Source organism: Perkinsus marinus (assembly GCF_000006405.1).
Source record: "Perkinsus marinus ATCC 50983 genomic scaffold scf_1104296953744, whole genome shotgun sequence".
NCBI classification, from domain to species: Eukaryota; Perkinsozoa; order Perkinsida; family Perkinsidae; genus Perkinsus; species Perkinsus marinus.
Window position 1 is genome coordinate 64,585 of NW_003208392.1, and position 11,009 is coordinate 75,593.

The 11,009-nt window shown below is 46.9% G+C and overlaps 3 protein-coding genes across 3 annotated transcripts in view; 2 read left to right on the forward strand and 1 right to left on the reverse strand.

Annotated features, from left to right (window-relative positions):
- Positions 1-6,472: 6,472 nt before the first annotated feature.
- Positions 6,473-7,001, forward strand: Pmar_PMAR013110 (conserved hypothetical protein; the record flags this gene model as incomplete). Its single annotated transcript, XM_002776338.1, has 3 exons — positions 6,473-6,592; positions 6,674-6,839; positions 6,889-7,001. The coding sequence occupies 3 exons, from the start codon at positions 6,473-6,475 to the stop codon at positions 6,999-7,001; spliced, it is 399 nt and encodes a 132-aa protein (XP_002776384.1).
- Positions 7,002-7,535: 534 nt separating this feature from the next.
- Pmar_PMAR013111 (hypothetical protein) lies at positions 7,536-10,514 on the forward strand (the record flags this gene model as incomplete). Its single annotated transcript, XM_002776339.1, has 1 exon — positions 7,536-10,514. One exon carries the CDS (start codon positions 7,536-7,538, stop codon positions 10,512-10,514), a length of 2,979 nt encoding a protein of 992 aa, XP_002776385.1.
- Positions 10,515-10,955: 441 nt separating this feature from the next.
- Positions 10,956-11,009, reverse strand: part of Pmar_PMAR013112 (hypothetical protein) — a gene marked incomplete at both ends in the record, with an annotated part of 2,589 nt that continues 2,535 nt past the window's right edge. Inside the window, one exon of the mRNA XM_002776340.1 lies at positions 10,956-10,982. Within this exon, the coding sequence (XP_002776386.1) occupies positions 10,956-10,982 (27 nt within the window). The remainder of the gene's footprint in view (positions 10,983-11,009) is intronic.

The window sequence follows — 11,009 nt, forward strand, 5'->3', positions numbered from 1 at the left end:
GAAGAGACCCACAGGGCTCTTCAGACACAACAAGACTCAACAAGATTCCCCGGATAGAACCTGCCCTGTCTGCAATCAAACTTTGCAGACACCTCAGACACAGCAACGAATCAGCGGGTTCTATCTGGAAACCTGCGATGATTGTCAAGAACATTTCATAGTCCCTTTCACAGAAGAAGAAAAAGTAAGCCAAACATTCTCCCATATTCTCCTCGAGAGGAGTCATTTCCTCAAACCGATAATTCTGGGTCTTGCTGTCCGTGAGTCCAGTCTGAAGCACATGAGAGCCCATTGCCGGCGGACGGGGGAACCATTTCATTCCTGGTGTGTCGAGCACCTCGCGAGATGTCGATCGTCACGCGACATCGAGAAAGAAGGGGATAAGGAAGTCGAGGAGATCGAGGAGTACGGCAACTTGTCGTCGACAAGGACGGGAAGGTGAGGGGTCGTGCTCTCAGAGGTCTAGTATCATGAGACCGTGGATGAGAGACGTTCAATCTTCTACTCAGATCCCTCATCAGCAGGAAGACGGTTCAGTCGGCAGAACTCAAGAGCTCGCCGAAAAGTATGATCTACATGTCTTGCTGCCGATAGCAGACTCGACAGAGTCGGATTATGTCGGTCGGCGTTGATACGGATTCAGTAGAAATGAATGGTTCAGGAGAATCTCTCCGAACGACCTTACGTTCGATCCCAAGTCATGGAGAGCCCATTCAGGTTCGAGAGCAGGCCATCCTGTTCCTTCTCAGTGGAACAGGAAGCAGTGGAAGTATGAGGTGCTACAATTTCTGAGGTCGCTCTGCTTCTCTCGGGTGTAGAAGCTCGCGGTTTCAATTGGTCCCTTATTTCCTATCGGTATATTATACTGGTCGGCTCCAGGCTGGAGCCTCCAGCGGGAACGCGACATAGGACAAACAACGCTGCCGAGGCGCCGCACGGTGCCCTGAAGTATCTCATGGGTCATCGCCGTTCACATGTACGATTCTTCACCCCACATTTTCCCTTTTTCTCTTCAGAATCCATCCTCTCAAACTCCCATTTAGCTGACTACAATAGTCAAGCGTCACGTCTGAAAGTGCGTCGGAAACCTCTTGTCAAACACAAGACCATGGATTAGTAGAAGATCTTAATAATACACGCAATGTTATTTATGGCATACCCGAGATAAACACGTTATTTTGTAGATGCAAAACAAATGTCCTATATTGACGAGTGCTTTCGTAACGTTGTGGATGACTCGCAAGTTGAAAGTAGTGAATACAGTGTAAATGAGGAAGAAGCTAATCGTTCAGATGAACGTAAGCTCTTATCTTTGTGTTTATCTCGGGTATGCCGTTTACTTTTTGTTCTTTAGAGCTACTACAGATCGCTCTGGCACAAGATGATGTGTATCACGTGGACACAAAAGCGAAGTCGCACAATTCTACAACTCACGGATTAAGTGAAAGCTCTAATCACAAATATACGAACTATAGCAATGTTCTTCGGAGCGTATTTGTTTTACTCTTATCGTTTGTAGACAATGATATTACTTCTGTTGGGCAGGATAGTCATCCCGAGAACGAAGTGTTACAATGTAGTTTATATCATTCTTAGCATAACTGCTACTTGTATTTGACTTCAGACAATGATAGTTTCAGTCACTCTGAGAAACACACAGGATGTTCGTCTCGGATTTTTGAAGGTGATACATTCTGTAAACCACGTATCAATTTCATGCCTTTTGTAGATGTCAAAGATATATCATTGCGAAAAAGTACGCAGTCTGCAACAGGTAGTTCCAGTAGTTTATATTCTGGTTTTCACTGTTATCATTTCTAGATTTACATCATACACACAGTCTTGTAAGAGCTTCTGTTGCCACTGTGTTGCCTGCGAACGAAGAGGTTACGTCCAGACTCTGGACTCCAGAGCGTCCAGAGTGATACTCTTCTTCCTCAACTAGTACTTATATATAGACTTTGTCATTTATTTTTGGAAATTTATAGCAACTGATGTTCATTTCTCGCGTTCATTCCCTCAATTTGTGCTAATTGTTTAGGTGACGATATTTCTTCTGTTGAACCTAATCCCATCCAAAAACGGCGTCGGAACAGTTCAGAACGCAAATCTTATACCTCAAGTTCTGCTAGTTGTACATTTACAGAAGAAGACAGCTTAAGTTCACATAATATCATACAAGATAACTGCTTTTACTCAGTACTTTCAGACGGTAATAGTTCAAACCAACACGGCGAGAAAGAAGGGACCTCACGGCGTACCCCTTTACATAAAATATACTTACATTTTTTCAACCTACTATTCATGGTTAGGTCTTAAAATAATGAGGCGTAAAAACAATATGCCGTCTACATTTGGTAGGTGTTTACTGGTGCTAACATCATCACGTGGTATTTTCTTCACTTGTAAATGGTGAATGCAATGACTTTTTAGGGGTGACGACTGCTACGCCGTTTAATGAACATGCCTCTGTTAACAACGTTCACAGTAATATGGTGTTTACCTATGTCTCCGATCATGTTTTAAACTTCCTTTATAGGACAACTGGTGTTCATTTCTTTTCGTCGCTTTCCTCAATTACTGCTTAATTTTTAGGTCACGATATTTCTTCTACTAAACCTAATCCCATTCAGAAAAGGTGTCAAAACACTCCAGAACGCAAATCTCATACTTCAAGTTCTGCTAGCTGTACATTTACAGAAGAAGACAGCTTAAGTTCACGGAATATCATACAAGGTAACTCAACCCTTTTAATTAGTCATTAGTGTACACACCCAAGGTTGCTCACATCGTTCGTCGTTTGTATATGTCATCAACTGGCAGTATATGCCTTAGACATACTAGACATCTTTTTATTTTCCTCCAGGAAGTGAATGCAATGACTCTTTCAAGGTGACGACTGCTACACCGATTAATGAACATGTCTCTGTCAACAACGTTCACAGTAATATGCTTTTTACCGATTTTATCGTTCACGTTATAAACTTCCTATGTAGGATAAACTTTTTCGGCTATTATAATTAGCGATGTGCGTTTGTTACCTCATATGTGAAAGCGCATTTTAGGTTTACATGCAGATGACGAGAATGATGTTCATGATGCCTACTCGTCGCGTTTCTGAACGTAGGTAATCTTGTCGTTATTGGCAATTCGCCAACGGAAAACTCAAGAGGACCAAATGTTATTCCAAGGTAAATTTGTGCTAAGCACGATTCTTCGTCATTTATGTAAGATTACACGTTCGTTTCAAATTTTGGATATTATTTTTACTTCTCTATTGTAGTTACTTTACGTAGACTTAGACCTTATCTTCTTTCATTATCAGAAGCCGTTATGTGTTCTTCAGATTTACACAATTCCAACTCTGCGCCCTCCACGCCGTTACATTTGCTACAGAGTTCTGACATTGTCAGACTGACAATGAGAGTGAATCCTCGGAAGATTTTTCAAGCAACGACAAAGAAGCAACTGAGTCTGCTCCACGGATTGGTAGAATTCAAATTCTCTTTTGTTTTATATTTATACAGATACTTTGTTAAAACGAGGTAAAGATTTCCTGTTACGTTTTTCCACTACGAGGTTGTCCAAAACCGGTAATATGTGTTTTTGCGCATAATCATTACCAATTTATTGTATTAGAATCTGAGTTATTTGCGAAACCATCACCTCAAGAACAAGCTGCATTACAAGAACTTGCGACAAAGGGCTTTGAAGAGCCTCACGTCGTGAGGCTCACGATGACGATGTTTTGTCTTCGTCTGAAAGTCCGTCGGACACTTCTTGTCAAACACAAGACCATGGATTAGTAGAAGATCTTGATAATACACGCAATGTTGTTTATGGTAGTTGTGCTATACATAACGTTTGCATTAATAGTTTTAGGTAATTTGGGGAGTCGCAAAATGTCGAGTGGGCTACAAACGGAAGAGATGCACGACTTTCTTCATCATATTTACGGTATTGGAGACATCTGTGACGATTTAGATGATGTGGGCATGACTAATTACCTCCTCGGAGGAGGCCCCTCCCTCTAAATCTGGTAGAGCATGCTGGTAATTTATCTTAGCAAAGTTTTTCGTTTTCCGACTAGGTGCACATAAACCAAGCAACACAACACTTAAACGTAGTAAAAAAGAGTTATCTTTAGGTAACGACTTATCTGTTGTTTTCTATGTTGAACTAGAATTTTTTCCTAGCTCTCGTTAAGCCGAAGAAGTGCAAAGAACCTGCTAAAAAGGATTATTCTAAACGCTATCCCCATGAAAAAAAGATGAAAAAAGGTGGTACCTTTAAAGAAAGACGCCGTATCTGACAGATACTATCTGTGTGATGATCATCTACAAAGTAGGTTTATTTTACGCTTTGAGCTTTTTCTTATACATATTCTCAGGTCACGCAGACGAGTATTTGCCAAGTCATGCTACTATGGATGCAGTGTCGCAGTTGCGAGGATAATCACGACCGAGATCAGTCTATCGATTAGAATGGCTAGCATTTTTAAGTTTATAATTTCAAGTTTATGTCACGGAAAATAAGAGATTTACTGCCCAGCCCCTTTCTCAGCTCTGCGTTGGAAAGCAGTTATTAAGACGTCGATCGCACTTTAATTGCTCAGAGTGCTCATCGTTGGACACAAGAGGCTACTTGGGTGTTGCAGATAGCTACGGAAAAGTATTTGGAACGTGTGTTTCAAACATCTTCGTTTATGCTACATTTGTTTTGATTTGCGATACATTGACTCCACCCGTATATCTACTTGCCGCCTATTTCTTGGGTGACGAAAAGGTCAGTAGTTTACTTCGTTATCGTACTTTCGACTTATTGGGCTATAACGTCACGACGTGACGGTCACGTTATCAACGTGGCCTTTCCATCGACTGTAGCCGATCGTGCTCAGTACGAAGCACAGGGTCTACAAGCATCAGAATATATGTACCTAGGGGAGGATAATGGCAGATCACACCATTTTTTGGGAATTTAAGACAAGAGGAAGTCACCAAGTGAAAGACGGCTTACTAAATTAGGAAATAAGTAATAAGCTCGATGATATACATCTTTACTTTTTCCAAGTAGTGAAGGTTCTGTAAGGGAGCAAGTTCAACGACTGCACAACGCAATGGGGGAAATGGCGCTCGCCGCATTGAACTTTGTATAGGTGGCAGTGCCACCGTGGCACCAGATTGGGTAGTTACGTACTTCGGGAAGCGCAACAAACTCGCGCTTCCGAGCATGAAGAATTTAATGTTGGTAGCAGATTATCGGATAAAAATCCATGAGGTTACAGCCTGTAACTTACAGGTTGCACCTGTGTAGTGATTCTGATCCAACTACGATATGGAAAAAAATTTTTTTAGTAGTACAGGGGCCCTCGTCTAGTCGTAGTGGTACTACGGTAGTACGTCACGCCGTGACGGTCACGGTGGTGTACAAGTTAAGCCAAGTCACTAGTGTATACCACTCAGGACTTGGCAGTGAATCATTCACAAAACACCAAATATACGACTAGTCGGGAGCGTCAGGGAGCTGTTTCACAGCAACAGGCTGTTGCCAACAGCTAACCCTGACAAACACCCCAACCACTGTACACTAATTGACGTTGGAGAAGGAGTTGAGGGTTAATTCCGATACAGACAGCAGAGATAATTCTACAAGGTCGTGTTGAACTTAAATTTATGCTTGTACATTTTTGGTAGTGTTTATCTTTCTGTGGCTTAGTACTTTGACTGTGCATTACTAGATTAATAATGTGCTACGGGTGATGCATTACATCGTTGATGGCAGTATATGCCCGAGATGTAATTTTGCCTACAGTTGAATAAAGATGACTTCACTCTCTCTTGTAGTTATACTCTACATCTTTGGCTAACAGCATATGCTTCACATATGCCTTTTATCCCGAGTAAATTCATCTTACACTTCGTTGTGGTGATACACTACATCGTTAGTTGAAGGTTTGAAATTTGGAATTGGAATTCTCATTGACGCGAAGTCGAACTTCGAGTCTGCCTCGAATGTTTTATGGCGAATTTGGAAGCTCGAAGGCGATTATGTTATTTCCTTTCAAGCTTCGCACCTTGTTCTCCACGTGCTCCGATAAAAATATACTCGAGACCGATAGCACAAAAGTACCGTAAGGGAAAGGTGAAAAGAACTTTGAGAAGAGGGTTAAATAGTGCCTGAAATCGTTGAGAAGGTAGCGGGTGCCGCCGTCGCATATGCTGATTGTAGGATTGATGATCGCTTCTGTCTTCTGCTACTCATTCACAGACAAAATACATGGTAACTAATAAGATGTTTCAAAGACCTGCAGTTCACACGTAGCGAGTCGCCGCTGACACTGGAATAGCCCAATATATGATCCCATGGTGTTGAAGCGATGGCGCAACGGGAAGAGGCCGAGGAATGAATGATACGTTGTAGCTGGCAGTATGAAGTGTGACTGAGTGCAGATCAGCTGTAGAGTTATTCCATAATGGCCAACAAAGGGTTCGTTCCCACATTTAAAGATCTCTATCATGCTGCTGATGGTGAACAGTCCAATTGGAAATACGGTATGTTCACTGATTGGTGCAAAGATCCATGGATGGCCTTGGTAAGCATTTGATTACCATTAGAGCTTCACATCTCCTTCATTCAACGCTGGACTGCGCTATCCTGGTGTTCCCCCCTTCAGGGCTCCTTCTTCTGCATGCCGTGTGCTCGAGGGATGCTGAGTGAGAAGACTAGCACTGGTGACTTTTTTCCATCATGTCTCATGAACTGCTTCTGCCCCTGCTTCGCGGACTGCAGTCATAACATAGCAGCGCGGCAGCAGGTGAGAGGGGAACACGGTGTTGAAGGTAAGCTAGTCTCTCCGAATTCGAATGGTAGTTCAGGTTGTTGTGGTAGGTACAATATTGGAGGACTTCTGTCTCCTGTCTTGTCGGCCTTGTTCCGCAGCGCAGGAATTCAACCAACTCGGCGTTACGATGGATGATGTCGAGAAGGACGTGAGCCGTTAGCACTCATTAACAAGTCGATACGCGGTTTTGCCAGGTACGCAGAGTGGTAGGTAACACGACAAGCAGTGGCAACCAACCCGAAACTACCACGCATGACCAGGCATTCGGAGGAGGAGGAGGAGCTGCTCAGAGCTCAACTTCACCGCCCACCGCCGCAGCGCCTGCACAGAATACGATGAACGCAGCATAATGTTCACTCCTCTATTAGTGATTCGTGAAGCCGGTCCATGGTCGGGGACTGGTTTCTCCCTCAGTACCCTTTCGGCAGTAGTTCATTCACTTCATTTCTCGCCTGTCGTTGCGGACTCCTATGATTACTAGTGTTGTGTTGTGATAGTTCTCGACCATCATCAAAGAATCTTCTGATAAGTTCGACCCAAGGCTCGAGTCTACCTGTGACTCCGGCAAGCACGTTGTGATGCTTGTTTGAGAAAGTGGGAAACTTCCTCAGTGGTCAAGCTGGAAACTCAGTTAATAAAGACTTTCCAAGATCTGAGTTTCCAGCTCTGATGTTCCTTCCAGCATTGATTGTCTATGCCCCCACCATTCCGCCCACGAGCCAGCAAGTCCTCATTCAAGCCTGCTCCCGCTCGTGGTGACCGGAAGGCGTTCCTCCGGCAGGATTTCCCTCGCCCGTTGTCGAGACGTGAGCAGGACTTCCTACACCGCGACATGGAGCGTGAGCTCATGAGGGCGCCACCACTACTCCCTACGGCCAAGGATATGAGTCTAGTCCAGTCGACTTCTACAGTGTTCATTCACCCCAAGCTCGACCTGTGTCTCGATCAAGCAGTGAAGAGTGCTGATGTCGACCTCGACCGAGCCGTTAAGAACGTCGTCGATGTAGTGGAGTCGTTACCATCTCGAGAGGGCCTCACGAGACCGGACCTCCGCATGCAAGCTCTAGTGACTCGTGTCGCCAATCGTATGCAGTTGTCATCAGTCGATACGCTCTTCTATGCAGCCATGTTGGGCCTCAGTGTCGGCGGCACGAACTGCGACAACATCTTCGAGGAGCTGCTATCGGTCAGTCGAGTACATGAGGTTTCACCGGCCAACCTCGTGAGGCTGTTCCGTGCAAGAGCTCTGGGAACCTGCCCAGGTGATCGCGAATGGCAGATCCTCGCGTCGATGGTCACCAGTAGTGTCCGACTAGAGGCTCTCGTCCCCCTGTTGGAGTTGCTCTCACTAGCTAAAGTAGAGGAGCCTACCTCCTGGGAGCTGGCCCTTGGGTCCTTATCGTGGCTTACCTTGTCCGTCCCGGAATTCCTCACTTGTCTTGGTGCCCTTAAAGCATGCCCCGATGTTGAGCTCGCTGCTAAACACTGTGCTAGGGCGGTCCATGCCCTCGAATCCGGCTTGGTCTACGAGCTGCTCTCGTTGGCTGATCGAGACACTCTCCTCTACACACTGGCTATCCTCAAGCACCGATTCGAATCACACGTACTCTGCCCTCACCCATTACAAGTAGAGGTGGCAGACGGACCGGCTCGGCTGTTGGCTAGAAGGCTAGCGTCGGACATGAACCTCGATCAGGCAGCGTTCCCCCGAATGTGTCGGGTCTCGATGGCCCTTGTGCAGCTCGGGCGTCTGCCGGACTGGACTGTGAAGGCTATAGAGAAGCGCTTGGCGTCGCCGAGATTATTATTACTCCCTTCAGCCGGGGTCCAGGCGACAGATCTGCTTAGTTTACTGTGGGCTTTACATCGATGGCCCAACTCGTGGCGTCGAAGACCAGAATGGGGTGCTCCTGATGGTCTCGGTACACAGCTCCACATGGCTCTACGGGCCCATCTAACGTCTGGTACGATGACCGCTCGGATGTTGCTGACAGCTGTTGAATGTCTGGCATCATTCACCACGAGGAAAACCAAACCAGTGCTCCTGGATGCAATGCGGGAGGCGGCGAGACTAGCGCTCGAGAACAAGGAAGCTCTCACGCTCAACGAGATCTGTATGGCTGCATCGACCTACACTGTGAGACTCCGGTTTTCGTCGATCGAACCTCAGACTACGGTCGCCTTCCTGCAGCTCCTCCACCAACGAGGACTGGACAGACTAACGACGCCCCAGTTGGCAGATCTATGTGAAGTTCATTCTCACTCCCGGATAGTGACTGGTCTTCCGGAGACTTTGGACGCCCTTACTGCGAGGCTTGAAAATACGGGCGGACTGATCGCGCCTTCGGTAGCTGCTAGAGTTCTGGTGTCAGGAGCGATGATGCAAGCAGTGGCCCCAGAGGGCTTGATCCTTGCCCTGGGTAAGGCAGTGAATGCTGCCGAGAATTTGCATCCGCGCGTGGCAGCACGAAGCATCTGGGGTATCATCGCATGGCAAGCTGGACGGCATGAGGAGCCCGGGTTGACGGGTGAGTTGGAGAAGCTCGTCATGGCAGTGGCCAGCAGGGAGGCGATGGAGACTGTACTTGAGCACAGAGCTGTGTCTGGGATGCTGTGGCAGGCTCTGAGTGCCCCGCAAGCTGATGCAAGTATCAGGGGAGTTATGGAGGGGTACAAGGCCCATCTGTTGGCTTTAGACCAGCAAGACGACTACAATATGTTCCCATCTGGTCCTATCCCGGATCTTGATGGCCTCTTGGAGCAGGCTGGTCTCGGGCGGAGCGCCTCTCTCGTGGAGGACAAGGAAATTGGCAGGGATCCAAGCCTCGTGGCTGGCCCGGATGGAGCGGGGTCGATTGCGCCATCCGATGAATTCGAACTGAATCTGGCCCTTGCTGAGTCACCATCCGTGGGGACGGACGAGATAGAGCAGCCTATGGGCATCGATGATCAGAACGAACACCTCTCGGAAGCGAACTATGACATTCGTCAGATTTTGGGAGAGCACACATGGAGGCAGCTGGTCGTCGAGAGTGCTGAACGTGAGCGGCTGACTTCGGAGGCCGAGGGGAGCTCAGGAGTCGCTAATGGAGCGGCACCCGAAGACGAAGATGAGGACCTCGACTCTCCCAAGGATGCGTCCTACCTAGCGGGGCTAAGAGCAGCTGCCTTGAAACGAAGCCCTCGTACAACCTTCCCGAAATTACAAGGCTTGCTGGCTGACATCCTCAGTGCTCTGAATGTGTGTCACCGATTCCCTCGAGTGGGGATCGAGCTAGAACATGAATTGCATAAGGACAGCGGAGGGTTTGAGTACTTGCCGAGACTCCATGAGCAATTCGACTTAGATTGGCTGCATAGGGGTGCCAAAATTGGGATTATTGTCCTAGGCCCGAAGAGCTATGCACTCGACGATCAGCGGCATCTACTCTGCGATGCCAAAATGTCTGAAATGCAGTACGAGGCTTCAGGATTGGACGTGTTGATTGTGCACTCTGATCACTTGCATGCGGCACACGAGGCGGGTGAAGACGAATTGAAGAAGAGAGTTCGGCGTGCCAACCGCCTGCCCCCACTCGGCAACGATTGCGAGATGTTGAAAAGGTGCATCGATGTTGTCCTTGGTGTTGATGAAGGACGAGATGAGGTTTCAGTGTACTCGCATGGACTGTAGTTTCCGTATCTCACTCAGTGTTCGCATTGTATATATAGTGCGTCGAAATCGTGGGTTATGCGAACTACTCGATTTCACTGAACACTGTGATACAGACGTTTTGGCGGTTTGCGCTGAACGACACAATCGATGAGAACCTGGCCAAGCCCTAGGCTTCTATATGTGGGCTTATGAACGCAAGATGTAGTGTACGCGCAACAACGCGGGTCCATACAGCCTTGGTTACACTATATGCTGATTGTCTGTTCTACTGGGGATGAGCTGACCTTCTGCGCGGAGACTGGAGTCTGGACTTGAATGCTGCCGTATGTCACAACTTCTTGACCTCCGCTCTCTGGGGCGCCTATTGACTCATGTGCGTTCTTCAGCTGATTCGACTCTAAGAGTCGCACTGCGGCTGATTCGAGATCACTCCATGGCTTGAGAATGTCGGCATATCATTTAGAAATCCTCTTGCTGCATTATATCCTGAGATGAACGCGAGTATTACGGGTA